This window comes from Pinus tabuliformis, chromosome X, assembly GCF_031772625.1.
Source record: "Pinus tabuliformis cultivar Carrire ecotype Pingquan chromosome X, CPIR1, whole genome shotgun sequence".
NCBI lineage: Eukaryota > Viridiplantae > Streptophyta > Pinopsida > Pinales > Pinaceae > Pinus > Pinus tabuliformis.
In genome coordinates this window covers 497,086,048-497,113,905 of record NC_142308.1, presented here as the reverse complement: position 1 = coordinate 497,113,905, position 27,858 = coordinate 497,086,048, and the positions used below count along the sequence as shown (strand labels likewise).

The 27,858-nt window shown below is 36.6% G+C and overlaps 1 protein-coding gene across 8 annotated transcripts in view; it reads right to left on the bottom strand.

Moving 5' to 3' along the window:
• The window catches only part of LOC149140852 (histone-lysine N-methyltransferase ATX5-like), a 114,571-nt gene that overhangs the window by 38,445 nt on the left and 48,268 nt on the right, over positions 1-27,858 (bottom strand). For 4 of the 8 annotated variants that reach the window (XM_089446929.1, XM_089446930.1, XM_089446931.1 and 1 more), the window contains exons 2-15: positions 24,980-26,230; positions 24,782-24,837; positions 24,399-24,606; positions 16,712-16,840; positions 16,485-16,553; positions 16,286-16,354; positions 14,972-15,057; positions 14,649-14,738; positions 5,736-5,874; positions 4,570-4,675; positions 4,047-4,146; positions 3,672-3,796; positions 3,428-3,573; positions 2,982-3,086 (exon numbers count right to left, since the gene is read on the bottom strand). In XM_089446929.1, the coding sequence (XP_089303055.1) occupies positions 2,982-3,086; positions 3,428-3,573; positions 3,672-3,796; positions 4,047-4,146; positions 4,570-4,675; positions 5,736-5,874; positions 14,649-14,738; positions 14,972-15,057; positions 16,286-16,354; positions 16,485-16,553; positions 16,712-16,840; positions 24,399-24,606; positions 24,782-24,837; positions 24,980-26,110 (2,559 nt within the window). In that variant the 5' untranslated portion in view covers positions 26,111-26,230. The remainder of the gene's footprint in view (positions 1-2,981; positions 3,087-3,427; positions 3,574-3,671; positions 3,797-4,046; positions 4,147-4,569; positions 4,676-5,735; positions 5,875-14,648; positions 14,739-14,971; positions 15,058-16,285; positions 16,355-16,484; positions 16,554-16,711; positions 16,841-24,398; positions 24,607-24,781; positions 24,838-24,979; positions 26,231-27,858) is intronic. The other 4 variants (XM_089446935.1, XM_089446934.1, XM_089446933.1 and 1 more) reach the window with 2 other exon arrangements.

Below are 27,858 nucleotides of genomic sequence, written 5' to 3'. Positions count from 1 at the left end.
AACTTGTTTGGTGCCTAGCAGAGAACGAAATTTATACCCCAAAGGCTAGCTATCTCAGTCTCATATCGCACAAACCAGTGTTGTGAGGGAACCACCCCCCCCGGATCCCGCTCCCAATCTGCACTCCGAGCAGGAGCGACTCAAGAGCGGGTCGGGAGCGCGCTCCCTAAAATTTTTTTTGCTCCCTGCCTTTTCGAGAGCGTTTTACCTTTTTTGCAATTATTTTTTTTGTAGTAATGTTTGAAAAGCAATTTTTTTGAAAGAAAGAAATAATTTTTGAATGGGGCAGCTTAATGATCAAGTCTAGGCCCTAGTATTGATATGTTATTCATGGTAATGTTAAATTCTTAAAGTAAAAGTGACATTCTCCTTAATCTTCATTTTCATCTTTTTACTTAAATTTTTAACATTACCATGAAATGACTCAAGATGTTTGAGAGAAGTTCCGACCTCATTGGATTTCATATGGAGAAAGTAGAATTTTAGATTTCATTCAAAATCCAGCAGACTTATCAGTTTTTCAGGATTTCAGGATTGGGGGATTACAATGTTTCCATTGAATTTTGTCATGTATTAGGGTATGGAACTCGTATTTAATCAAGAGCACCAATCCCTCTATGTACCTTGATGTTAGTGACATTGGTTGTCAAACTCCTCTATCATGACCCTCCTAAAAATGTACGCATCACTCAAACAAAATCTTGACTTGACATGCTATGCTTTTTCTATCTTATGTTAATGCTTAGAAGCTGATATTAATGACAAAGATCCCTATACAGATACAGAGGTAATGACAAAGTTACCTCTAGATATTAATGCTTAGAGGGTGATATTAATGACGAAGATCCTGATTTTCCAACAAGACTAAAAAATTAGACATTTCTTGTGGTGGCAAGAGGCCCAAGCATAAGAAATAGATAATAGATTTAATTCTCTTTTCTAGTTTCTAGTAGCTTTTATAACTACCGACTCTTTCATATTTATTATGATATTTTTTAAACAATATATGACAATTTAAGTTTGAAGTTGGCAATTATAACTCATTAGTAATGAATTATGAATATGATGCTTCATGAAAGTTGAAATTTGTTTCATTTCATTTCATTTTATAACATTTCATTTCATGTTAGATATTATTTGTTGTAATGGTTACACTTAGCTTACAAGTACAACTTTGGTGATCAATGATGATAAATGTTATATATTGAATTTGAAAGCTTGAAAATTTAAGATTGATGAATCATGAGACTTAATATGTTGTATGTTACTATGTTACTAACTTGTGGACGTGGTTGATGAAGATTATAACTTCTAGATGATTGTTGTTATATGGTTCAATCTATGTTTTTTTATGTTTTTTATATCTAATTCGTTATTCTACATGTTTTTGATGACATATATGTATCAAAAGTAAAAAAAAAATTAAAAAAAAAAAATATATATATATATATATATATATATATATATAAAAAACGCTTCGGGATTCGCTCCCAAACCGGGAGCTTCTGAGAATGTCGCTCCCGCTCCCGTTTTCGCTCCTGCTCCCTGCTCCCGTTTTCACTCCTACTCCCCGCTTTCGCTCCCGCTCCCAAGTAACACTGGCACAAACAACCTGAGCAGACACTTGAGTGGTGGAAGAGCATCTGGAAGCTTGGTTTTCCCTGAGAACAAGACTTTTCTTTTGGTGTGTTCTCAGAAACAAGGTCCCCATGGGGGAATCACTATCACATCGTTCATTCCAAGGCCCTCACTGGTGTGTCTTATGCAAACAATCTTCTGAATCGACAGAACACTTATTTCTTCATTGTGAAACTCTAAGCAATCTCTGGCAAATTGTCTCCTCCTCAATTCAACTGTCTGGTAAATGGGAGGGTGAAAATATTTGTCGAGCCTGGGAAAATTGGTGCAATTTGCATCGAGGTACAAAACAGTTATGCCTTCCTCTACTTATATGCTGGCATATCTGGCTGGCTTGAAACCGGATTATTTTTTATGACAGAGCAGCTAGATGGACGCATATCTCGGCCCAGATTATATCTGCCTTCCACGATCTGCCCGAGCCCACCAGACCTCGGCCTAGGAGACCACATGCCCCTACTCCCATAGATAAAAATACTCCCTGGGCATTTTTTGACAGTGCTGCACTGAAACAAGGATCTGGAGGGAACATAACTACAGTGCTAACGGGCTTTCCAAGGAGGCCACGATACTTCCCCGAGGAGAGTGGATGATATAGGAACAAAGGGGTACAAATGAGTACCGCTACTATCACAAGCCATATAATGATCAGACTTATCACAGGGCAGAGAGTCCCTAATTTTTGAGTTTGCTTTTTGGTGATCATGCACAGACTATACATATGTATATATTTATTCAATAATGTTATTTTGTTTATTTTCAGACTTTGCAGAAAGGACATCACCCTGCATGGTGAATGTTAATATTGTAGATAGCAACTATGTTTATAATTTATCAGACAAAAAACTGAACACCCTGCGTGGTGAAGAATGATATATGCATCTTTTTTGACAAAACTGAGCACCATTTTTTATTATGGCTCACAGAGATGGCCAAGGGCCAATGAAGCATATGCTGAAAGGCATCTACTACATGTAATTTTTCAAATATAATGAAAGATTATAACTTTTCCAGTGGAAAAGAAAAAATGTATAATAGAAGTAGTATTATATTAACAACAACAACAAAAATGGTGCAAGAGAAAAATAAACATCAGACAGCCATGATCCAATGATTGATAAAAAAGTTTGAATATCTTTTAACAAATCATTAGAGGTTAAGGCGAGCTAAGCCAAACAAAATATTTAAAATAAGCAATCTCCGTGTCCATAATTTAGTTTTCAAAATAGACACTTCAATCTCATTTAAAATTTAACAGAAAATACTTGAATTAATGTGTTGCATCAACTTGAAACTATAGTGTAATTGCATAGCCAACCAAAAGAAATTATGATAGCATATACCTCCATACGATAGCCTGCTTTTGATGCACACATTGCATGATAAGATTTGTGGCATTTGCAACATTGGATACAAGATCCGTGCATCTGCTTACAAATTATGCAGACCTGCATGCCAATAATGGGAAAAAATGTTACAGTATCACTCTTAAGGGTAGTGTTGTATTCATGTAGGTTGCTCTTATAGACAATTCCTCCAAGTAGATATTGATCAAGTTTGAAACAAAAAGATAATTTTTATCATTTTGGCAGCTTTCACTTAGAAAACACTCTGCTCAGAATATGAAGCTAATATTAATTCTCATTGTTCTGTATGCTACCTAGAAATTTAGAATAATCAGCTATACTGGCATGCCAGGCAGAAAAAAATAAGAAAAATGATTTCTTATTCTAATGTCTAAGTTAAAAGGTATTTTGTTTATATTGTGACGATCAGTATATTAACGAACCTTTCGAAAAGACCTTGCATCAATTTTCAATATGCCATCTGCAGGCTCCATGGTTTTATCATTGACAAATGACACTACAGATGCAAACCAGGCACAGGTAACATGCACCCAGCATTGACCTGTAGTGGTAGGTTTCAAGGCACCACCTGAAAAGAAAGAACTGAACCATTAAATATAAACGATATTAAATCATTTACCCGACATAAATATTCAGACTTGAGATACATTCAGTTGAAAAGGTTACCCGTCACAGGACAAAGGCAGCATTCTCGCCTAATATCTAGAGTCTCACAAGCTCTGCAAACCCATGAAGCAAGGTCTTGCACTTCTCTCGCACCATAGCATTCTTGATGAACAGCAATTTGACATCTGTTGTTCAAACTTATTTATTAGAAACTATTGCCTAGGTCCAAGCTCTTTTGTGCTAGATACTAGTGAGAAGTACATATAAGAAATAAATTAATCTAATGAATAAATTACATAGATCAAATATCAGAGCTTCTGAATTTGAGACAAGTATATTCTCTTATTTCTGGTCGTACAACATTTAACTAGTACAATTAAAATAAATTAACATAGCCATCAGGACCAAGTTGAATGAATGTGTCACATTTAGTACCTATTGCAAATAATAATTTTGTTGTACTCCCAATCTTCCACCCAACGGCATACTGCACATCTTTCAGTTGTCCAGTTCACTTTAACTGGTTCATATGGTTCTGCAGTAATATAATAATGCATAAGGATTCACAGGCTAACCATTACCTTTTTTGAAACCCAAATCAACATCCATCCAACAAAAATATAGGTCAGAACTAGTAGAAATGTCAGCTTTCAAAGATGAGCTAGTGGTGCTGCATACAGCTCAAGTAGATTCTTTTCAAAATAGTTTATTAGTTCATTAAAGATTAGAGTTAATGATGACATGTTATTAGGCCATCTTCCATATGTTGGGGGAGGGAATCATTATGTGTAGCACATATCTCGCCAATGTAACATGATGTAAATCCCTAGTTTTTAGTTTTACTATAAGAAGCATGTTAAATAAAAAAGAACAGGAAAATAATAATAATATTTAAAGAGGAACCCGTTCTCAACCTATAAGGCTGATCACATAAAGGAAGGGTTTTTAGTCAATCTACCAAGCAAGCATCTGATCAATTCTCGCTCCTGAAATTTCACATGTGTTTGCTTTTCAGGGCTATAAAATCCAAGGCCGCGAACCCCAGCTTCATATGCCTGATTTATCTGCAAAGCAAATGAAAATGATTAAAACTAGCCAATTTCAAGAAAAAACTACATCTCTGTTAAATTGAACAAATTATTTCTTACTGGTTGTTAAATACGTAGCCTCTGAACATTTAAGGGCATGATAAAGTTTTAGCAGTAGGGGCAAGAACGAAATTAATAATCTAAGAGCCAGTGGCCTCATTCAGTCTTTAAAGTTTACAGAACATGGTAAAAGAAATAAATGGGGAAATATTAAAATGTCAGGTCAGACAAGCGAATAACTGCTATGTAATGGACCAAGAAAGTCCCATGCACTAACCACAACATTCAAGGAATTCAAGAACTATGATGGGACGAAAAAAAATCACATGATCAAGGGGATTGGCTTTAGAGGCAATTAGAAATGAATACAAAGGTATAGCAAACACACAATATTTCCAGCACAATATCAATCAAACAATCTATCTGTCAATCTAACAAGGCAAAGATCACAGGACCAAACCAAAAAAAATAAAAGAAAAATAACAGTAATATCTGAAAGTTTGTAACTGTGGACTTATCAATGCATCAACACAAGCCCCAATGCAACAATAATGTTAAATTCCACCCTATGGGATCTAGGCTCTGTCACCTGAGTGGGTGTCATGCCCCTAACACCTCAGTCCATGCAATCGATGATCCAAAGAAAAATGTTCAAGGCAAGCCTTCAGTTAGATACCAGTAACTGGCTTTTCTCAATTATGGATGCAAGGAGTGAGCAAGCTATAACATTGCATGTTCTAAATCCAATAATATAATATGAGGTTAAATATAATGTCAAAAAAATGCAACACATGCAAAGCACCAAACACAATCAACTTATTAAATCTTATTCCCAAATATGAAACAAGGCCATAGCACTCCTATTGTTTGGGAATATGGATAAAATATATATGTAAAAGGTAACAGCTCTTGTGTTTTTCAGTTTCTCTCAAGGCTAATAATCAGAGAGTAATGACTGTCAAAAAATGCATTCATCTTACAAGAAATCATCACAGGTCTTATGCAAGCTGAATAGTATAAATTTGGAGATACAAACCCAGTCTATGAGATGGAGAGTCGAATCCTTCACTTTCACACTTTGCTTCCATTTCTTCTTTCGAGACCCTGTATGTTTTTCCCATTGTGAAATGCTCATCCTCACACCTTTTCCACATTCACTACATTCACAAAGGATTCTGGCATGTACCAGAGAAAAAATAAATCACACATAACGACCAAATATATAAAAAGGGAAGTGCTATTTCTTCAATCACAAGAACAATCCTGTATGATGTATTAAAAACTAAAAACGCTGAAAAGAAACTAGATTGGGAACTTCTAGTCAAACTTAACATATAATGATCTCTCAACACAAGTAAAAAAACAAATATATCAAATTCGATGGTGAGATTACTTAGGTACTAATTTATGTAATTGAGATGAATATATTTTTATATAAGTTTCACATTATTAAATATTCGCCATTTGCAATAGAATTTTAACAGCTTTGCCACCTACAGGAGACTGAATTGGAGAATCACCTCATCTCAAGTGGCTCCCTCTCTACATTTTTCCATTATCCAAATCAGAAATGCTTCGTTATTTTTCTGAGTAAGGTTCTCAAGTCTAGATCCCAGTCCTTGCTGGGTCCTCCACGTCCAAAGCTTTCAAGGAGGATAACAGCTTTCTTCCCTGTTGTCTGCCAGCTCAGGGAAGCAAGCAACAAACTGAGGATCTAGTTTCTTTGAATATCAGACCAACGGGACCTTGAATCTCATCCCAAGCCCAACTCACTCCAATGGGTTTCCCTACTTCTGAAAGACTGTTGAGAAGCTCTTGTCTCAGACCTTAGGCTAGACTTCACTAGACTGACAGACATAGCGGTTCTACGGGGGCCAATGCCAAAGACAGACTCCCTCTGCACATGTCACAAAGTACTTCTCTCCAGGGTTAATCGAGCAACAAGTCATCCTTTCAGAGATTATTCTCTGCAGCTTTGATTGTTAGGAGTGATGTGTCTCCTTGATCTAGGGCCCCCCTGTTGAAGAATGTAACTAGTGTCGGTCTTCATAATTGTATTTGAGTCATGATGCAATGTATTTGTCAAAAGAAAGAAAAAGGAATTTTATTATTAAAGAAATTGACATATTAAAGCATGGGTTTCATGCTTGGTTCAATGGTTCATAGGTCAAAGCCTCCATTGTAGGATTCTAGGGTTTGCATCAAGTGTCCTTGTCTATGTCATAATGTAATAGACCCTTCTTGGGCATTGTCAATCAGGAAACAAACTTATTTTGATGTAAATTAGGTCTTCTAGGCTCCACCAAGTCGGCCTAATTGACGGACAAAATCTCCTATATAAAGGCATCAACTAGACCTCATTTGGAGCACTCATTCAACAAGTTTGATCTGCAATTTCTTGGACAATAAAAAAGTGTGAAATTCAAGGAACAAGGAGGAAAGGGCTAGCAAAAAAGGAGGACTTTGTCAAGCACAAGAAGTCGAAATTTTCTCTCTTTCTATCACACGTGTGAAGCTGCTGAGTTGCTGGAAGGACCAAAACTGCAGTCCTAAAGCTGGGCCAAAATTCTGAAGCTGGGAGTCTAAGTTCTGAAGTTGGGGATCAAAATTTTGGGTTGAAGCTACATTTGAGAAGCTGACACATGGTGACTTTCAGAGAGATCATCTATTGGAAGGGCGGGCTGACTTGGTGGAGGAGGAAGGTCTTTTGGTCTAGGGTCTCAGTCTACCTCAACTTGATTTTGCTAGTGGAAAAGTTTGACTGGATTTTCCCCTATAGAGGGGCTTTAGCCCTGGCTGAGTGCCTACATTTTGTGTCATTGATCTTCGTATTTTGTTTTGATGATTGCTTGATGAAACAAAGATAAAAGAACAACATAAAAAATTTAATAAGAGCAAGAAGATATCACAAGTGATTATCAACATAAGAAAATCTTTCTGCCCATCTGACTTTCTAACACCCCCCAAGATCCCTACCAAGACTGCATGTACTGTCAGGCCCTCTCAGCCCTAGGCGCCTCCAGTTGACTTTCTCAAATAGTGTGTTGGCCCCTTCACAATGATTGGGGACTTTGATGTCGAGACCTCTTCTTCCTCCTCCCTCTTTCAGCTTTAGGTTCCAGTTTCAGCACCACCTGACATGTTCTCATTGAGCTTTTTCTTATGTGTTCATTTTATGTCTGAGTCTTTTTCTTCCTCCAAGCAAATATGCTAGTCTGATAATTTTGAGCTTAGATCTTCTCCTATGGTTATTAGCATAGGTACAGGAGCTGCTTTGCACTCCCACTTTCTATTACACAGTTGTACTCTTTTAGTGTCATGGACCTACTTTTGTGGTCATTCATTGGATACTAATAAAACTAATCTCTTATGGTATCAATCAAGATACAAGTCCATAATGCCTAACCACTAAATTCTATCTAATGTGTTTTATATCGTCAACTCCTGAGCATAATTGATTTCCACATTTTTCCACAATCGCTAACTTCATTGGGATGCCAAAAAATGGTTGCATTTTCATCAAGGATTGTTGGATGGAATTTTTGTAGACAGGTTCCCAAGAGATAGACAACAGTTCAATGAAACGATATCATCAAGGAATCAACATTAACAAATGATGAAAATGCAGCGAACAACGATAGTGCTTTCCAAGCTTTTTTTCCATTAAAGCCCAAAACCTTCAACAATATCATATTTTCCATCCCAGCCGTTTTGGCAAAAGGCTCTGACCTCTATTTAAAAATATATATATTATGAGTTGTTCTATCTCAGCAATGAAGTTTATCTTGACTGATGAAAAACCTAACAGTTTCTTCCAAATAACTACAAGGGAGCACTAGTGTTTGTCGCTCAGATTACTTCATGCATGTTAATTACCAATGCACTATGTAAGCTTGTGAACTTTATTTTCCAATAACAGCTATGTTATGAGCTTTCCTGATTGATATAACCAACCCTATTAAAATAATAAATTGCAAGCACTTAATGCAGGTTGATGTTATAGATTTCAACTTTCAAAATATTAATTTACTCGGGAAACAATGTTTTGGCAAAATTGCTAATATAGCTGCATCACTACAACATAACCGTGTAAAATCATAAGAAACATGTATTCCCAATACAGAAAGTTTGCATTGTTCAGGCCAATTAACATAGCATCAGAAAACTGATTCATCAGATGCAATCATTAACATTAAATTTTAAATTGCTGTTTATCTCAAATCAGGACTTCTGTGACTTAACGGATCTTAGCACAGTATGATAACTTAAAAGTTAAAATCATATGTTTAAAAATTAAACCTATATTGCCAGGTTAACGGGTGCAGGTGTAGATGCTGGTATACGAACATCAATTTTAGCTTTTAGCATTTTATATAAAACAATGTATATGTATATAAAGTTATAATATATTATATTAATATGTAATATATTATATATGTATATCATTTCATACAAAACTAATAACATATGCTATGATACTAATTATAAAAATTATAATATTAGGTGATTTTTACTTTATTTGCGAAGAAGGGAAGAGACGTAGCAAGAGGGGAAGAATGTCCCAAGGTTCACCATCAAGACACGAGGTGTGTCACTGTGTCTAGGGCATGCCTACTGGACACCATCCTGCACCAACCCCTAGCATCCCTTGTCTTAGACTGTGTACGGGAAGCATTCCTATAGGTCCACCTTCCTCAAAGTCTGTGAACACAAAACCTGATATCTTGGGCTAAGCATGCCAACGTTCAGGTCTATACTAATACTGATACAGGATTTCTTTGATGAGACGATGCACATCATAAATGACTCTCTATATATCAGACTGTTAAATTCAAGATTTTTCCCTGTATAATCATTACAAGTAATCCAAATATTGACCCTTATCTGAAAAATATGCTATTTTCAGTTGACTAATATTAGATAGCTCGAATATATGCTGGCCCCCATTCATACAGAATAGTTACAAGGACTTCCAAGCCTGAAGAAAAGATAAAAAATGTATCCCTAGAAAAGTTTTGAAGTAGGTGAAATTTAATTCAAATACCTTACATCAAGGTTAGATGTTTCTTTAGAAGCATATTCAATTAACGCTGACAAAATCATGGTGTCAAAGATCTTCTCTAATAAGCCACTATGGTTTCTATACATGTGATTCCGTGGAAAAGTTTTCTTATAAGCACTGTTAAACAAGTTATAGAGCCTAGGAATTTCACCATAAGACATGCAACCATACTTGGCACTTTACATTTGATGAGTGACTAATATAATGCAGTGTTATCAAAACTGGACTGGAAGTTCCAATGTTTTTAAAACCAGAACCAGTGACCCCACCTAATGAACCGGTTTACCGACCAGAACCAGTCGAATTGGGACTGGTTAGGTCTAAACAAACCGATTTTAGAAAAATACATTAAATAATTAATTTTTAATTAAACAAAACTATTTTTAAGATTTAAAACCATGATTCCAAGCCAATAGAGACAAAATATGCAAAGTTTGCTCATTTATATACCATGTAAAGGTGAATATATCAAAATGGCACCGAGTGCAATACATATCATCGACAAAATAGTAAAATACATAAGCAATGAGGCTCTAAATGGCCTATAAAGTCCAAAAACAATGCTGCAAGCTATGAGGCCATTGGCCTACTACAAGTCTACAGTGTACACATGATCAATCATCAAGTTCATCACCACTACTAGACACAGGATCATCATCAGGAGCTACATAGACATCATCTGGTTCAGAGTCTGAGGATGCCTCAGCCTGATCTGCAACTTGTGATGTGGCACATCACTATTGATCCATCTTATGTGTGTTGTTGTGTGAGTTGAATTTTTCAATCGTTCTTATGTGTCTTGTTGCGTGAGTTGAATCTTTCAGTCATTATGATGTTTGCAACATGTCGCTTTCATTTACAACTTATCATGATAAGCCCTTTTCCTTGTTGCAATTTACTTGATATTGAAGTTTTACTTTCTTGTGAGGTTGAGATTTTTTGAAAGTTTAAGTAGCTTGCAAAATGCAACATTTGCAAATTCTTTTCCTTTTGCTCCCTATCATAAGGATTGGAGTTTTCAATCTTTCATTTACATGTGATCTAATGCACATTATTGAAAGTTCCAAACTTGTTGCTTTTGCTTTGTGGCTCTTATGGTCTTATTGCACCTTTATCGATACGCAAAGGTACATCATTGTGCACTTTGAACTTCAAAACTTGCAAACTTTGTGCCATAGGTTGATACAAAAAATCAAAAGATAGAGGCAGTGGATCAAATGACACAAGCTTAAGAGGTTCAAAGTCCAGGAGATTTTCACCTTGTCATAAGTATTAAAAAGTTAAAAGCCTCGATGATGCATGCCATATTACAAAGATGGAAGGTTGCAAAAAATTAGTGAATGTTGCTGGGACTAGCAAGTTCTAAGTTTAAGTGACATGAAAAGTGTCACAATGAGAGTAACTTTCGAGGAGGTGTGTCAAAGCTTGAAAACTTCAACAAAAGACTTGAGGTGAAGATAAAAGAGGGACTAGTAGATGGAAAATTAAGGCTTAGCAACACTCCACAAATTTCACAAGTCATAAGCTCAATGCCAAAAAGGCTTTAAACAACACAAGCTAAAGATCTAATGTGAGACAAGGAGCTTGTAGGTAAAATGTAGTTGTTTCAAGATGTAGATGGACTTTTAAGTGGCAAAAAACGCTGATTCCAACTCAAGCTTGTTTCATTTGAGTCACAACCTCTACTAGCTGCACATCTTGAAAGTTTGATGTTAGTTGAACCAACCTAGCTCATTCACATAAACATTATATAGTAACCGGCCGGTTAGGACAAGTTAGGGCCAAAAATCCGCCACATCGCCTTCCTGACCGGGTTTTTCACCCAGTTCCAACCGGTGGCCTTGTGGACCGGCCGGTTTGACCGATTACCGATTAGGAAGGCCGGTTTTAAAAACACTGACTGGAACCAATTGAACCTGCCATTTCAACCATTTTTGGGCCCTAACTAGTCCGACTAATGGCACAGAATCACAAAAGGCCAGTTTGGTACTGAACCAGCCAGTTTCTGTACAAAATCGGCTAGTTCGAGAATCGATACCAAACTGGCATTTTTTCATCAAACCAGCTGCTTCAATACAAAACCAGCGGGATCAGTATGGAACTGGTTCCATACAATGTCACTTTTACATGAACTTTTAACATTACCATTGATTTTTTCCGGATGTTTGAGAGTGGTTCCAACCTCACTAGATTTCATACCGAGAAAGTAGAATTTTAGATCCCACTCAAAATCCATCAGACAATAATTTTCAGGAATTCAAGATTGGGGGAATTGCAACATTTCCATTGGATTCTATCATGTATGAGCATTTGGAACTAGCATTTAATCAAAAGCACCAAGCCCTCTATGTACCTTGATGTTGGTGGCATCGATTTTTGAACTCCTCTATCATGATTCATGACCATAATAAAAATGTACCCATCACTAAAACAAAATCTCGATTTGACATGTTAAGATTTTTCAATTTTATTGTAATGCTTAAAAGGTGATATTGATGATTAGTATCCCAATATAGGAAACAATTTGGATGGTATTTAGGTATTTGTTGTAGCATGATTTTTTTTGGGCTCTAGAGGCCATCTAGAGCCTCTTTGTTGATGTATTTTTGGTTTAGAGATGGATTGCACTTAGTGCTATTTTGATTTATGCTCCCTTGTTTGCTATATATATGAGAAATTTTGCATATTTGTATATAAATATTTTCATTCATATGGATGCACATGAATATATGTGTTTTTTTTCCAAAGTTTGTATATTTATGTATTTTTTGGTCAACTAGTTCGATGACCTGTCCGGTTCTAATAACATTGATATAATGTCAATGTAACATGTTATTAGAAGATTGCAACTCCCATATTCTAGCCATAACCTTCATAATGGTATATTGTTCTAGTGGAATGCTGCAAGTAATAATTTTTCTTTTCTGTGCAGAACAAAGGATACTTTTGCAAGTAGTAGTCAGACATATCTGGAAATCAAAGATACACAATGTTAACCTTGCTTGCAGAGACTGAAGAGAGAGGTAGACTATTTATCAGTGTTATCATGATCAGATTAGTCAAACTTACTCGATCAGTTTGACTTCATTTTTTGGCCAAACTGGTGGCTGACTCAGCAAATTCATCATCCACCTCAAACAAATCAGACCAAAACTGACCAGCAATATCTCAGCAGAGCCCAACTGGCCGACTGGGCCACCAAGCAGTGAGCCCAATCAGCCTAGAAAACAAAAGATAAATATAAATATAAAACCAAAAAAGTAACCCTAAACCCATCCTTATAAACAGACATTTCCCCTCTTTTTGACTCACACACTTCTCATTGTCAGCATTTGAAGGACTTCGAGCTCATCCACCAACTTTAGCATTTTCTAAAGGATGATTCCAACCAGATGGACTTGGAACCACTTCCACAGCCAGAGGTAGGTCACATTGGTGTTGGGTCCAGGGCCTTCAGGGGCAGCACCTCAAGGGGAGGGTAACCATACATCACCGTCAGGATGATCCAGAGTTCAGCAGATGCTATAGCTAATGATAATGACGATCTGGATTCTTGATGACTTTGATTGAGTCTTGATTCTAGTATAGTATGTATATACCAATGTTGCACGACTCGTACTCGTATAAGACTCGTCTGGCTATTGACTCGGAAACCTATATAAGACTCGACAAAATACAGAATTAAACAAAAAAAAAAGATCTCCAAAAAAAATATTTAAAAAATATGAATTTTGAGTGGGTCCACGGGTCTTATGTGGGTCCTATGCGGGTCACATGCAGGTCTTCACGGGTTCAATACAAGTAGACAAGTTCTATGCGGGTTTGGACGAGTACGGGTAGAGACCGCAGGTCCTATGCGAGTGACCCGTCTCGCTATAGAACCTGTCAAGACCCGCGGGTACTCGCGGGTCTTATAACGGTCATGCCACATATATGCTATAGACTATAGAACAATGATTTTTGGACTCTAGGGCCACTTGAAGCCTTAATTTTCATTTATTTACTTTCAGAACTCTAATTTTATGTATCTCTGAACCTAGAATTTATGTATCTTGATTAAGTTATTCCTATTTGCACCTGTACATGCAATATTAATTAGCAAATTTTGCATATTCAGTGTGTAATGGTTTGGATATACATTTCAAAATTTTATGTATTTATAATTCATCTGTGTCATTTACCAAGTCAATAGCTGCTTCCATGTGAGCCCAGTTGTGATTATGGGGCATAAAAATTGCTTTTGAGTAGCTTGATATAATCATCCCTTGAAAGTTGCAACTCAAGAGTCAAGACAAGAAGGGTTATCACAGGGATGCAGAAATATATCTACAACAACCACCTACCAGATAACTGGTGTTTAGCATTTAGGAGTATCATAGTTCTCATTTCAAGGTAATTTATGCCTGATTAGAACCAAACATTCAGGAGGATGACAAGGTACGAAAAATAAATCCAATATTTGTATCTAAACATGCCTAATTCTTATCGTGTCAGTTCTTGCACTGATATGAATGGAAGAAATAAATTTTATCAAACTTCCAGAAAATGATAGGAAATCTCATTTGACATTCCCGATAAATAGAAAATGTCTTTCACCACTTTCTTTTAGGCTTTACAAGGTTTCGTAGGCCAGGTTGTAGCTATTTTCCTGGTGTAACCATGTGAAGGTTTACAAAACAAAACATGTGGAGGATCTCAAAAGCCAAACATGCAATTACCAAAGCACAGCAAATGTTCAAGTTCTCTAGAAAAAAAAATTGTTTATTGTTTCTCCTTAATAAATGGTTGAACTTCTGTTTTATGTATGTGTATTCGCGCGTACGTGTGTGTGTGTGCGTGCGCACATGTAACATCAATAGAAACGAGATAATGATTTTCAGACTTTACAAGTGGTCCTTAGGCAAGTAATATCCTCCCTTTCCAGAGCAGACAACGGTAAGACGATCTGGAGGAGCACAAGCTTTATTGGTAATCTCCCTGTCATCAAAATAGTGCACCACAATATCAGATGATAGAACATAGTTAACCAATCTAAATGAAAGAACTTAAAGAGTTAAAATGAGGAGGGATTCCTCTAAAAATTCACAGCTGAGTTACATCTACAAAACTCGCAAAAGCATAGCACTGTCTGAATTTGCTTAGTGTGCATAAAAGTACCTTAACTTATTAGTTATACATTAGAAACAACAAACCTGTGTGATATCACTTACTTCTTTTCTATAAGTTGCTTTTGAGTGTTTCCCATGGCAGGTTGCTTCTTACATTGAGGACAGAAATATTCAGCATGATTAAGATCCTGTATGCATTGGCAGGGACAGCTCTGTTAGTATCATATTTTCAAGATTCTATCAGTCAAGCATTGGATCCTTTCTTCCAAGCATCTATTTGGTATTAATTATACTCTCTTTTGGATGTTCTTTGCAATGCTCCAGACTCTGTAATCCAGGCTTCTTTCATTTTGAACAGGATGTGGAAGGCAGGCCAATTAGTTTCCATTCAGTCAAGGAATTTTGCAAGAACTTACACATTAATGGGACCTTGGAAATAGCAGTATTTGGTGTTTCAGGACTAATGCAGAGTCAGCAGGCTCTCACTGTTCTCTCTCCCCAGAATAAATGGCAAGAGATACAATTTGGCTTTCTTGGAAATAATTAACATGAATAATGCCAGTGATAAATAAAGGCAGCCCTTCAAAAGATTGATCCTAGATAGAGAGATTTTGTTTGGCTGAATGGTAAAGCAATGTTATGTTCGACTCTCATTCTATGTACAGTCATATTAAATCCAAACTCAGGATTGTCAAGAAGCGGAATTCAAGGAGGTCAGTTATGGATGACGAGGGCCACTTGAAGAAGTGGGTTCACAGTGCACACTATATGGTCACACTCAGTGCCTTTAAGCTTAGAGTCCTTGGCCGGCAGGTGTTGGTTCAAGGTCTTCCTAGCAAGCAGAGGCTAGCCAGAACCAGCCTCTCAGATATGTGAACAATTGGCAGAAAAGAAGATATCTACTGGGATTGTAACTTTGTGTGACAGTTTTGAGTCTTGACTTCATATTGGCTAATGGTTTCGGGGTATATTTCACAGCCCTGTGCACTGGAGGGAAATCCTATTTGGCGATCCTTGGTATTGTATGCAATCTGTGTGGTACTTGTTGTATGTCCACAATTTTTGGATGAAGCCCCTTTTTCTCTGGAAAATTAGATGCAATGTCACATTTGATAGGTACAAGAAAGAGTACTGTAGATTGGACTTTCTTAGATATTTGGATGACTTAGCAACTCAAGTTTGAGCTGTGATTGCTGAGGAAGTATATGTTAGTCTGACTATGGAGCTTATCAGAAGAGATAGAAAGGAAAAGTCCCTTCTTACTCCATCATTACTGTTGATAAACTTTGAATTATTTCATGTAATAAAGACTCAGTTTTTCAGCTTAAGAGAAAAAGTCAAGTAATGAATAAATATTAAATACAGAAGTAACAGAACAGGGCAACAAAAATGCAAAAAGTCAGCAATGCTATGCACCTCGAGATGCTTGCTACTAATTTTATCACACTCGGCATGAATCCAGATCTTGCATTTGTCACATTGAACCTGTAAAACCAAACCTTTGTATCAATTTCTCAAATATTATTTTTTTCTGATGACAAGAAACCTTAGTGGCACATGACAAAATGCTTCCCTGTTAATTGATCACAGGAACTACAAAAGTAGAGTGCATTACCCAGCTGCCTTTATCTGTGGGATGCCACACCCTCTTGCATATGCCACAGTACTGTTTGAATTTGTACAACTGCACTAGAAATTGATGTATCAATTACAATGTAGCATTCAGAATAACTTTTTGCTCAATGGTAAACACCAAAAGCAGCAAAAACAAACACAGCATAAAATCAAGAATCAATGATAAGCTAAAGTCTCAGAAGTGAAAAATAACCAACTCCAACAAACCTTAGTGCAGTATGTACAGAGAAGACCAGTCTCAGATGAAGCATGCTTCAATTTCATGGATAATTTTGAGGGAAGCTTCCCTCCACAGCTACTGCAACTTATTTTATGTGTATCGCTATGCTGAATAACCTGAAAATGTATCCTTAAATCAAAATGTGATGATAAAAGCACCGGATAAATCTATGCTGCTTGCAATAATATACCTCACATATTCTAGCAGGTCCCAGAAAACATATTTTATATGACAAACTTTTATCGATAATGGTTGCAATAGGAAATAGATTTACATATCAGGACAATTATTAATCGCAAGTTGCAACTAAGTTGTAAAATCTTAAGAGTGGGAACTATTAGTGCTATCAATTTTTTTTTCCTCTGGAAGCTTACTAAGATTATTTATACGAGATATAAAAAAAAATCAGGAATAAATTCGTGAGTTAATTGCTGTACAATCATGAACATGGCCAACTATGGTTAAAATGCTGCTAATCACAACAAAGTTTTAGTTTTACCCTTCAAGGAGAACCAAAATGACAGTGATTGGACTTTCATACAAATATTGGCAAACATTGGTAGTAATTATATAATCACTGGCTAACTTGTTTCTTTCATTTTCTCTTACATTTATATAACAAATACGTTTACAACTTTAAGATAGATTTAACTGGTTTTCTAAATGAAAATGCATCATATATTTCATTATAGATCAATATAGATGTACATCAAGATTGTTACATCAAGGAACGAAAGAGTGGTCACACAAAACTCCCATTCCTAGATACACAAGGAGATCTAGCATATCGGTGTTCATTCCACCTTCAAGAGTACCTATATCCTTCCTAAATAGGCAGCTCTTATCTAAAAGTGTAAATTTTCCAAATGTTGAACAGCATATTCGCCTCATGAAAAGTTACTTGACATCATTGTTCCGTAAGAAGCACTAAGCAGATGCATGTCAGCCTGATCACATTCCACATTCTTATCTCCTTGTTGGACCATCTAATTGTCAAGCAAGAGGAGCTGAAATTTGGGCACACTTTCACTCAATTAGTTGGGGAATAGGCCAACCAAATAATTCTCTGAGGATCTCATAGTGCAGCACCTAGCTAAGATCTCTACAATCCGAATAAAGCATGGACAAGCATCTATGAACACCAGAATCTCACAAGACTTTGCAGAGCTTGATAGGTTGGTATTTCAGGCCTAGGAGGGCAGCAAAGAGAGACAAGAACCCATGAAAGTCTGTGAATATATTATTCCATTCAAGCTTTGAAAACCCCACACAATTTAATGTGATTCTCATCACCTCATTTTATTGGAAGATCTCACAGAGGGGCTTCAATTCAAGGAAAACAATAAATCTCCTGACCTTCACGGCTCCCCATGTGAACCTTATAAGGTTACTTGGAAATAAGCAGACAAGATTTGCTGAACATAAACAAGGAAGCCACCAACAAATGTATGGGGAATGTTATCAATCAAGGTAACATCGCTCAATGTTTCTTACAAAATATTAGCAAAGGCCTTTGCTGTGTGTTTGATATACATACTACCTATTGAAGTTAGACCACAGCAAATAGGATTCACACAAGGAAGACACATTTTAGAGAATATCATAGTTATCTTGGAAATTAACTGAATAAGCAAGAGCAACTGGTCAAAGTACCTTATTGATCAAAATTAATTTTAAAGACACTTATGATAGAGTTGAATGGCCATAGAATTATGTTGAAAGCATTGAGCTTCATCCCATACTTTTAAAGGAAATAAGAACACCTTTTGCCTAGGCCATGGCTTGCACAATGGTGAATGCTATTTGTTCAAAAGAATTTGGACTAGCAAATTCCATTAGGCATGGATTGTAGCCCCTACACTCTATGTGTTCACAACAACCAAAATAAGTTACCTAACAGCAAAAATGATGGAAAAAGAAAGACTTGACGACATCCTACTAATAAAAAATGGCCAATGATTAGTTAACGGTCATTTTTCTAATGACTTCATTTTGACATTAGCAAAGGACACAGTGCAATAAGCTATGTCATCATTCATGCATAGGAATATTAACCAAAGATTTTATATACAAAAGAACTTCAGGAAATCCTCCAACCACTAGGTTTGTGCCTGAAACAATATAACCTTCTATTTTTATGATAATGATGCATGATACATTGGGAATTGTATCTTCCGTGATACTTTTTTTAATTTTTGTACTCTGTGATGTATTTGCTCACACCAAATGGCAATTCAAAATTGTTTTAATAGATATTGCAGTTCTGCTTTAGATGTTGAGGCATTTAAGGCCCTCATAGCTAGTGCATGTGATGGTTACCTATGCAATCCACTTTTCTTTGTAAAAACTGCTCATGTAAATATCTTGTTTTATTAATGGTTACGGGAAGCACTTTCTACCAAAGAAGGAAGACCCGAAGTGCTTTTTTTAGAGTAGTTCATTCACGAATGGATGGCAGCATATGACTAGACATGGATAGAACCAGGTGAAACATTTAAGTTCCTAAATCTTATTTTGGTTTATGACCTCACCAATATATCTCAGATTTATCACTATGTGGTTGACAAAGTAGAAAACAAGAAATCGTATTGGGTCACTAAAACAATGTTATTGGCTACCATAATCTAAATCTATATGAAAGTGTTAACTAAGCATGCTTACTATTCATGTTGGCTTATGCAAAATAGACTTATGACAAGCTCATACAACTGCACAGAAATGTTTAAAGGGCCAACCCAAAAAGTGAGAAAAGATTTCAGAAAGTCAATTGGAACATTCTCTACACTTGTAAAGAATTGGTAGGCTTGGGGATCATAGATATCAAAATCTTTCAAAACTCGACGAACAACTCCTTGTGTTAAAATGACTCAAAAAATTCTCATTAGAGCCAACCGAATAGAAGGAATCCAACATGGTAAACAGCATGGAAAGGGATGGCATTCCTTGATTTGTGAATGACCAAGGTATCAGTTCAAACTTCTAAGGAAGGGCTTCTTTATTTTCCAAAGGAATTGGAAGGCAAAGAGGGTCAGAAAACCACATGAGATCGAATTGGAATATATTCAAATTATGTTTTTCAATCAACAAGCTCAAATGACCTTCCCAAGAAATCCCTGTTATTGAGTGTAAGCCCCAGAGGTGATAATTGATGCTATGCAATTCATTTTGCCAGCTTCAATACCACTTCTTCACCCTTATGAACATCACTTGATGTAATGAGGGCTAAGTGGACTATTCCAGATCATAAGAAATTTGTCCTTCTCACTAATGCTTATGTGACATTGTTCATACATTAATGACTTACTCTATGCAGATAATCCAAAAATGATATTTCATAAGTTGCAGTGTAAAAGCCCCCAAACACTCGACTAAAGAGTCAAGGAGCTTTCAATGAATAGTTCATAAGGCACAATACTTGCTAAAGTTTTGCAAATGGGGTAGCGATTGGAAGGAAAAGAGGGTAGCAGAATCACACGAGATCGAATAAGGATATATTAAGATCATGTTTGTCACTCATCAACCTATAGTGACCATCCCAGAAAATCCTAGTTATTACATGCAAGCCCTGAGTGATGATTGATGCTACGATATTCATTTTGCTAGTTTCAATACCACTTCACTTGTGAGCATCACTTTTGCTAGTTTCAATACCACTTCACTCTTGTGAGCATCACTTGATGTAGCGATTGCTAAGTGAACTATTCAAGATCATGAGCAATTAGCCATTCTAACTAATGCTCATGGGATATTCATATGAGTCATGCAATAATGATTTAGTCTCTGCAAATGATCCCAAAAATGATATTTCATATGTTGCATAGTGGCAGCCCCCAAATGCTTAAATAAAGAATCAAGGGAACTCTAAATTAATATTTCAGAAGACACAATACTTGCTTAGGTTTCGCAAATAGGTCATGCATTAATGACTATCTCTAGGCAGATAATTCTAAAAATGATAATTTAACAATCTGTCAATTTGGTGAGCTTCAAAATTGGCTCAAAATGGTTCTGACTAAGAGGCACCATCTAGTATAATGCCTTGTGAAACCATAGAAAGGGGATCAAAACAATAAAGGGCATCTATGATATCCCCAACGAGGCTAGATTGATTAGCAAGAGCTTCAAAATAAGTTTCAAATGACAAATTAAAATAGAGTTTATAAACAATCTAAGACTTGGTTTCTAGACATATAATCGTAGAGAAATTGACATTGACGCTAGGCTACACACTCTACGCAAGACACCCCATCAATAGCGTATAGTTGGATGATAAAGCTAGTACGAATAGTGGAAGATTGAACAAAAAATAGAACTTGAGTGCCTAACTTTCTACCTATTTTAGAAGAACTAATAAAATTTGGAAAGCAACAATCAGGCCCAGCTAAGCCACTTTTGCACGGTATGAAATCTTTTAAGGCTTGGCATCAAGATATGAGCTAGTTAAAATTGGCATAACCTCCCCCCAACCAAAAAAGGGTCCTTTTCGTGATAAGAAATCACCCTTCATCCACTTATTCTAGAACTACCCAAAGGTACAAGCCCTATGGAGCTAGGTGGCCAAAATATGTTACTCTGAAAGGAAAAACTCAATCATTGATATGAGGCTCTCGTAAGGGATGGCTACAATTGATTTCCTTTGAGAAATACAATCCAGATATGGAAGGGGCAACAATGTTTCGCAATGGCCAATTTCAGCAATCTGCCCAACTATCCATGACAATGGAGCAACCAACCACCACAATGGAGAAACCATCCACACTCAATGATGATTCCATCATCCATGGTGCCATTGCATTCTCAAGTCATGATTTCTCCTTGTAAACCAAAACTATTGATAGATTCTCATAAATCAATGGTTTATAACTTTATAGGCTATATTGGTCCTTCATTAATAGCACAAACCATATTTTCAAAATAAGGGCTGAATTGAAAGGGATGTGACATGTAAGAAAAATCTTGCTTCTAGGAGATCAACACCCTCTGTATCCTTCACATCAAACATGTCATAATACCCACCATCATAGCTCTCTTACCTGATATTTTGGATTGGTTTTGGTCCTCAAAAGATTTTGAAGGCACGTACTTAACATCACAATCGTCAGATAGCATTGGTTCACCTTCAAAGCCATCATTAGGGCATATTTGAGCTCATTTCTTGGTGATCAAGGGCAATCGAGTGGATATAACTCAATAAGAACTCCACTGGCAGAGAGAGATGAGGCAAAAGATGACATGTGTTAAAGTGAATTCAATTACAAGTTTATACTCTATTGTGGCTTACTCAATGTCTAATATATGCTACATCTATCATCTAACTTTAGATTAGTGTTAACACTATATAGTAGAATTATGAATCTATAAGCTATTGTGATGTGAAATCAAGTTGTTTTACTTGGATTAAGCTCAATTATGTTATTCTTTGATGATTATGATATGAATTATGAGCATTGAGAAACTATCATTACCTTTTAAACGTTGGAAGTAAGGTTTTCTTGCTACTAGGAAATGTGAACTACTTCTAGACCTTTGCACTTCCTCTATTATCTTTAGGTGTACCCTCCTTCCTAGGAAATCTGCTCTTCCACCTAACTTTGTTCCAGGGTAAAGAGAGTTTAAGAGATGTTATTAGACAACTGACCACATTCACACTCTATGTTACCATTAAGGAGGTCAAACAACATGCATCCGAAGTCTTCCATTGTTTGACCGATTTTTAAAAAGGTTTTCAATTTTGTGCCAATTATTTGAGTTCACATCAATGAGATAGAGACCCACCTCAACTAACATGTGCGTACAGAGGATGGGTGTGTTCTCCATGAAGTCCTAGTTACTCTTCTCTTTTATGCAAATGATGTAGTCCTTTTAGCCTCCTCCCCCAACTAATTATAAAGGCAGCAAGCAAGATGCCCTTTCCAGTTCTTGTGATTACAGGCCGTTGAGTGAACCTTAGCAAGACTAAGTACATGATCTTCAATACGTCTAAAAATGTTAATCGAATTTTCATTTATTTTCTAGAGGAACTGAGAATGAGATCACCACAATTTATACTCAACTAGGCTTCAATTCATTGTTCCTAGATTCAATATAAGGACAATTGCCAATCCCAACTTAGAAAGGAAAGTCTCTACACGTGACACCATGCTCATCCTAGGATCACTTAGCAAAGCCCTCTTAGCCCTAGACATTCTCTAGATAACATCTTTAGAGCCTGTATTAGTGCCTTCTAAGTGATTGATGCGATAAGGGACATCCTCGTCCTGACTCCTTACCATCTACCCCCTCATCTCATCTTATTGAGATCAAATAAATCTTTCCTTTGCACTTTCTTATCTTTCATTGATGTATTACCTATTTTCATATATCCTATGTTTTGTTTTATGCTTTAAAAATCACCTAGTGAACATCATATGTTTTGTTTTATGCTTTAAAAATCACCTAGTGAACTCCTATAGCTCAGTATCATTGATTGTACTTCCTAGTCCCATTGAACTACTTGTTTTGGTCATATGTTCAACATGACTAAAAATTATCTTATCTAAAATCCATGACATGATATTGTAAATTTTACATACATTATGCATTGTATTTTTGAGGTCTTGAAGGTAATGGCTTTCTTGTATGCATAACATGCATGGAAACAATTTCTTATCTCGAGATCCTCTAGCCCACGTCTCTTGTTCCATTGTTGTTTCCTAATTCCAATTTTTGGTAATATAGGTCATGCAAAGTAATTATATTTCTGTCAACTAGGATTGTGTTGACTCAAAACAAATTCAAAGTTGTCTTTCTCATTTAGGAATTATTATCAGATACTTTTCCCTCCTCATCTTGCAAAGAGGACAAAATGGTAAATACATTGTGGCGTTCAATGAAGATAGTAAAAGTATAACTTGCTTCCTCCAAGGCACTCGTCTTCAAGACACATTCTGGTTTGCTTTATGATGGTGATTTCTCATTAGTCAGAATTCCCACCTGGATACAGTGGTCAAATATTGCCAAGCTCGGAGAAAGCTTACATTGATGGAGTTGGGAAGATTGTAGTTGTCCAAAAGCTAGATAGAAAACGACCAATCCTGATCTAAATAATAACCAGAAGTAATAATAGTGAAACCATTAGAGATTGTGCTAATATGCATATCACTCAGGTAAATAAAAGGATAAGATTTTGTATTGATAAAGCATTTATTATCTATTGGGAATAAAGCTATGACAACCAAATATACGGGTCTCTTGCACCCCCTTTCAAATTACTAATTGATTCAGATCTATACAAGAACTAAACAATCCACCTCTTGCTCAAAGGTTTCCACTTGAAATTTTCTCTCAAAACATATTTTGATTGACTTTGCAGATGGTCATTGCTTCATATTATTCAAAACTACCTATAACTTAGACCAAGACTTCAAGACATGCTGGTTATTTGTGAGATAGTTGATTCCATTTTAAGATGAATAAAATAAAAGAAAGGCCTTCTTAAGGAGTAAGAAAATCAAGAGCATATGATAAGTCGACAATTTAAGAGCATAATAAAATGCTTAACAAAACTCTCAGGGTTTAGGTGGTTAAAAAAAGAAACTGCCCCCATATTCTAAATAGGCGTCTAGGAAGATTTTGAGCTCTTTTCCTTTTCATGTTGTTAACATAATAAAATTAGCTTTCTGCATTAGTGCTTACATGGTCTTCAGAATGTGCTCGAGGACCTTGATGCACGTTACCCACTTCAGAAGTATCTCCCTGATTAGCTAAATAAGCATTTGTTTTTGATTGGTTTCTGGGGCAGTCTTCCTGGTCCTCAAAACCATACTCTGCCAATGTGGCTTCCTCAATTGCCATGTGAAAGTCACTGGGCTTACTCTTGTTCAACTGTGTCTGTCCTTGATAGCTAACAAAAGAAATACCAACATCTGTTAGAATTATAAGAAAAGTACTTCATTCTGATATTCACGGGTCAAGATGACAAGCTTCACACATTTACAATAGTCAATAATGCATAAGTTGTCTAGTATCTATGTAAACACTTCAGAGAACAGTTATGCAGACCATAGCTATGAACTCACACTTCCAGGAATTCAATAAAAGGAAAGATCATTCCTTGCCTCACCCATGCATAATCCTGTGTCATGATAAAAGCAAATTTCAAAGGCAAATCAGTGGGAGACACAACCAAAAATATGGATTCATAAAATATGCAGCATCAGTAACATGGCAACATAAACAAGAGATTACTTGCATCTATTTGGTTTATATTCGCATACCCTCTCTTTCATCTTTGATGATGATGGGCCAAAATACATCACACAAAGGCGCCCTGGAACATAAACACTTAGCACTGAGTCTGGTGCATCATGCACAGGATCAATAACTTTGGCAGGCCAAGCAGGGTCATTTTTCTTGTCAGATCTGGCCCAAACTATATCACCCACGTCAAATTCTTCTAGGGGATGCAAGTCCCCTACTGCAGTTCCAGGTGTTTTACCTCTTGGTAAAAATCTTGGCCCAGATTCTAAACAGGCAGAAGCCATTAAATTCTGTGGAGTAGATGGCTTTGAAATCTGAAATTCATGTTCTTTAACTAGACCATTTTTCTGCTCAATCTCTGACATTGTCACCTGGGACGGCTGCTTCAGTCCAACTTTTACGCTTCCAGTCTCTAAATTAGGGCTTGAACCTTTACACTTTATTCTTTGTCGCTTGATGGGACTAGGATGAATATCTTGTGAAGGCGAACTAGATGAAAAGAAACGTTCATCAGCACCACGTTTCAAGCTTTTAGTTTGGCTCTTTTTCCATGGTTCAAGTATAGAATCACGGAAACGTGATGGAAGAATCTGAGCCCGCCCACGAGAAGTCCTCCCAACTGGAATAGATAAACTGTCTCTTGTCTGGTTGTCATTTTGCTTTGCTTGGCTCTCACCCTCCATTTCTGGGTTTTCGTTTTCAATATCGACATCTCTGCTCTGAGAGCAAGGGGATTGTTGAACAGCAAATGAGGTCTCTGAGCTAATACACTTGCTGTCTGCATAGCTCTCATCGCTGCTTCTGATATTTGTTCGGCGTGAAGATCCATTTCCAATGGTGTTCCTTTTGAATACATTTCCAAATCTCATAGGACTGTCACTCCTGGATTCAGTCTTAATCTCAGGATCATAATTGTCACTCCTAGAAGTTGCCTCTACAACATCTGCAAGCAATTCCAGAGTTGGACAGTTTACTTTCCTTCTTTTCAGAGGAGCATCTGAATCATCTATACAATTTCCGTCCTCTTTGCAACTTTTATTAAGTGCCTCCAATCCATATCTAAATGCTACCTCATCAGGGATCTTGTGTATGTTACTATTCCTCTTACTATCATATATAGAATACTCCATATTATAAAAGAGCATCATTCCCCTGTTTCAATTTATGCACTATGCCATTCAGTAACAATTAAAGCATGCCTTTGAACCATCAAGGACATCAACAATCCACACATTGAGGAGCTGAACTACCATGACTGAAATAATCACCTACCAGAAGAAACAAGAAGCATCAGTAAAACATAAGAGTACTCCACTGCCTTATTTATTACCGTTCCATATCTGTTGGTAATAACGACAGATTATTCATTCTAGTCATTACGACTTAAGCCTATGAAAAAATTTGTGAATTGATTTCACAAGTCCAGAGATTAAGATATTAAATCGGTGCAAATGAGAAGCAATTTAGGAGATCCCTCTGTGAAAATCCCATAATGAAGTTCAACACGCTGGAGAAAAATGCTTCATCCTGTTTCTCACCATACGAATGCTTGCTTGCAAGGAAATCCATAGTCACGGTTAACATCCAAATAGGCTACCGATAATTATAAGAGAAGGAAAAGAAAACAATGTATATATATACACACGCATACTTCAAAAGTCAACCTTGTAGATGAACATATGGTTAAAACAAATAATGATGAATGATAGAAGCTTCCTGACGAACAAAAAATTCGTAAGGCGAATCAAGGAGGACAGTAAGATTTTTAGAGGGGGTACAAAAAGACATATCATGGAAACAAATGATGTTCCCATGAATCCGTAGGAAGGCTAAGCATAAAAGCCCACGACTTCCTCTAAGCTACAGCCATAAATATCCACCTGAAGCTAAAATTCAGTTATTAAGGGAAGTGCTACGCAAATTTTGGAGACAACATATAGTAAATTTGAACACAACGTCATGCCCAGAAGTAATTTGGAATCACACAATCTCTCAGAATTTATGCCGAAAAAATTGCAAGGATAGACTAATGCTGAGCAAAAGAATGGAGCACTTATCATCGGTATGGCTGGGTGCAATTTAGGAGATCCCTCTGCAAAAATGCCAGAAAGAAATTCAACAGACCGGAGAAAAAAGCTTCGTCCTGTTTCTCACCATACGAATGTTTGCTTGCAAGGATATCCATACTCACGGTTAGCATCCAAATAGACTACTGATACTTATAAGATAAGGAAAACAAAACAAAATACAAACGCCAACCTTGTAGATGACCATATGGTTAAAATAAATAAGGATGAACGATAGCAGGAGCTTCCGGACGAACAAACAATTGGTAAGACAAATCACGGAGGACAGAAAGATTTTTAGAAAGGGTACAGAAAAGATATCGTGGAAACAAATAATGCTCCCATGAATCCGTAGGAATGCTAACCACCCACGACCTCCCCAAGCTACAGTCATAAATGTCCACCTGAAGCTGAAATTCAATTATTAAGGGAGCTTTTTAGACAACATATAGTTGATTTGAATTGAATTGAATTTGGACACAACGTCACGCCCAGAAGTAATTTGGAATCACACGATCTCTCAGAATTTCTGCCGACAAATTTTAAAATATTGCATGGATAGACTAATGCTGAGCAGAAGAATGGGGCACTTATTATCGGTATGTCTATGGGCAATTTAACCTCTGACACTTTAAAAGAAACGACTTTAATATATATATATATATATATATATACGGGAGTGACTAACTCTTGCTGTTCTACTAGAGTGTGTGTGTGTGTATATATAGATAGTAGAACAGCACGTAAGGACAATCAAATATGACATTTGTGGTGGCTATAAGTTCAAATCTCAGAGAAGTACGTCCAGGCTACCAGAAAAGCGAGTTGTA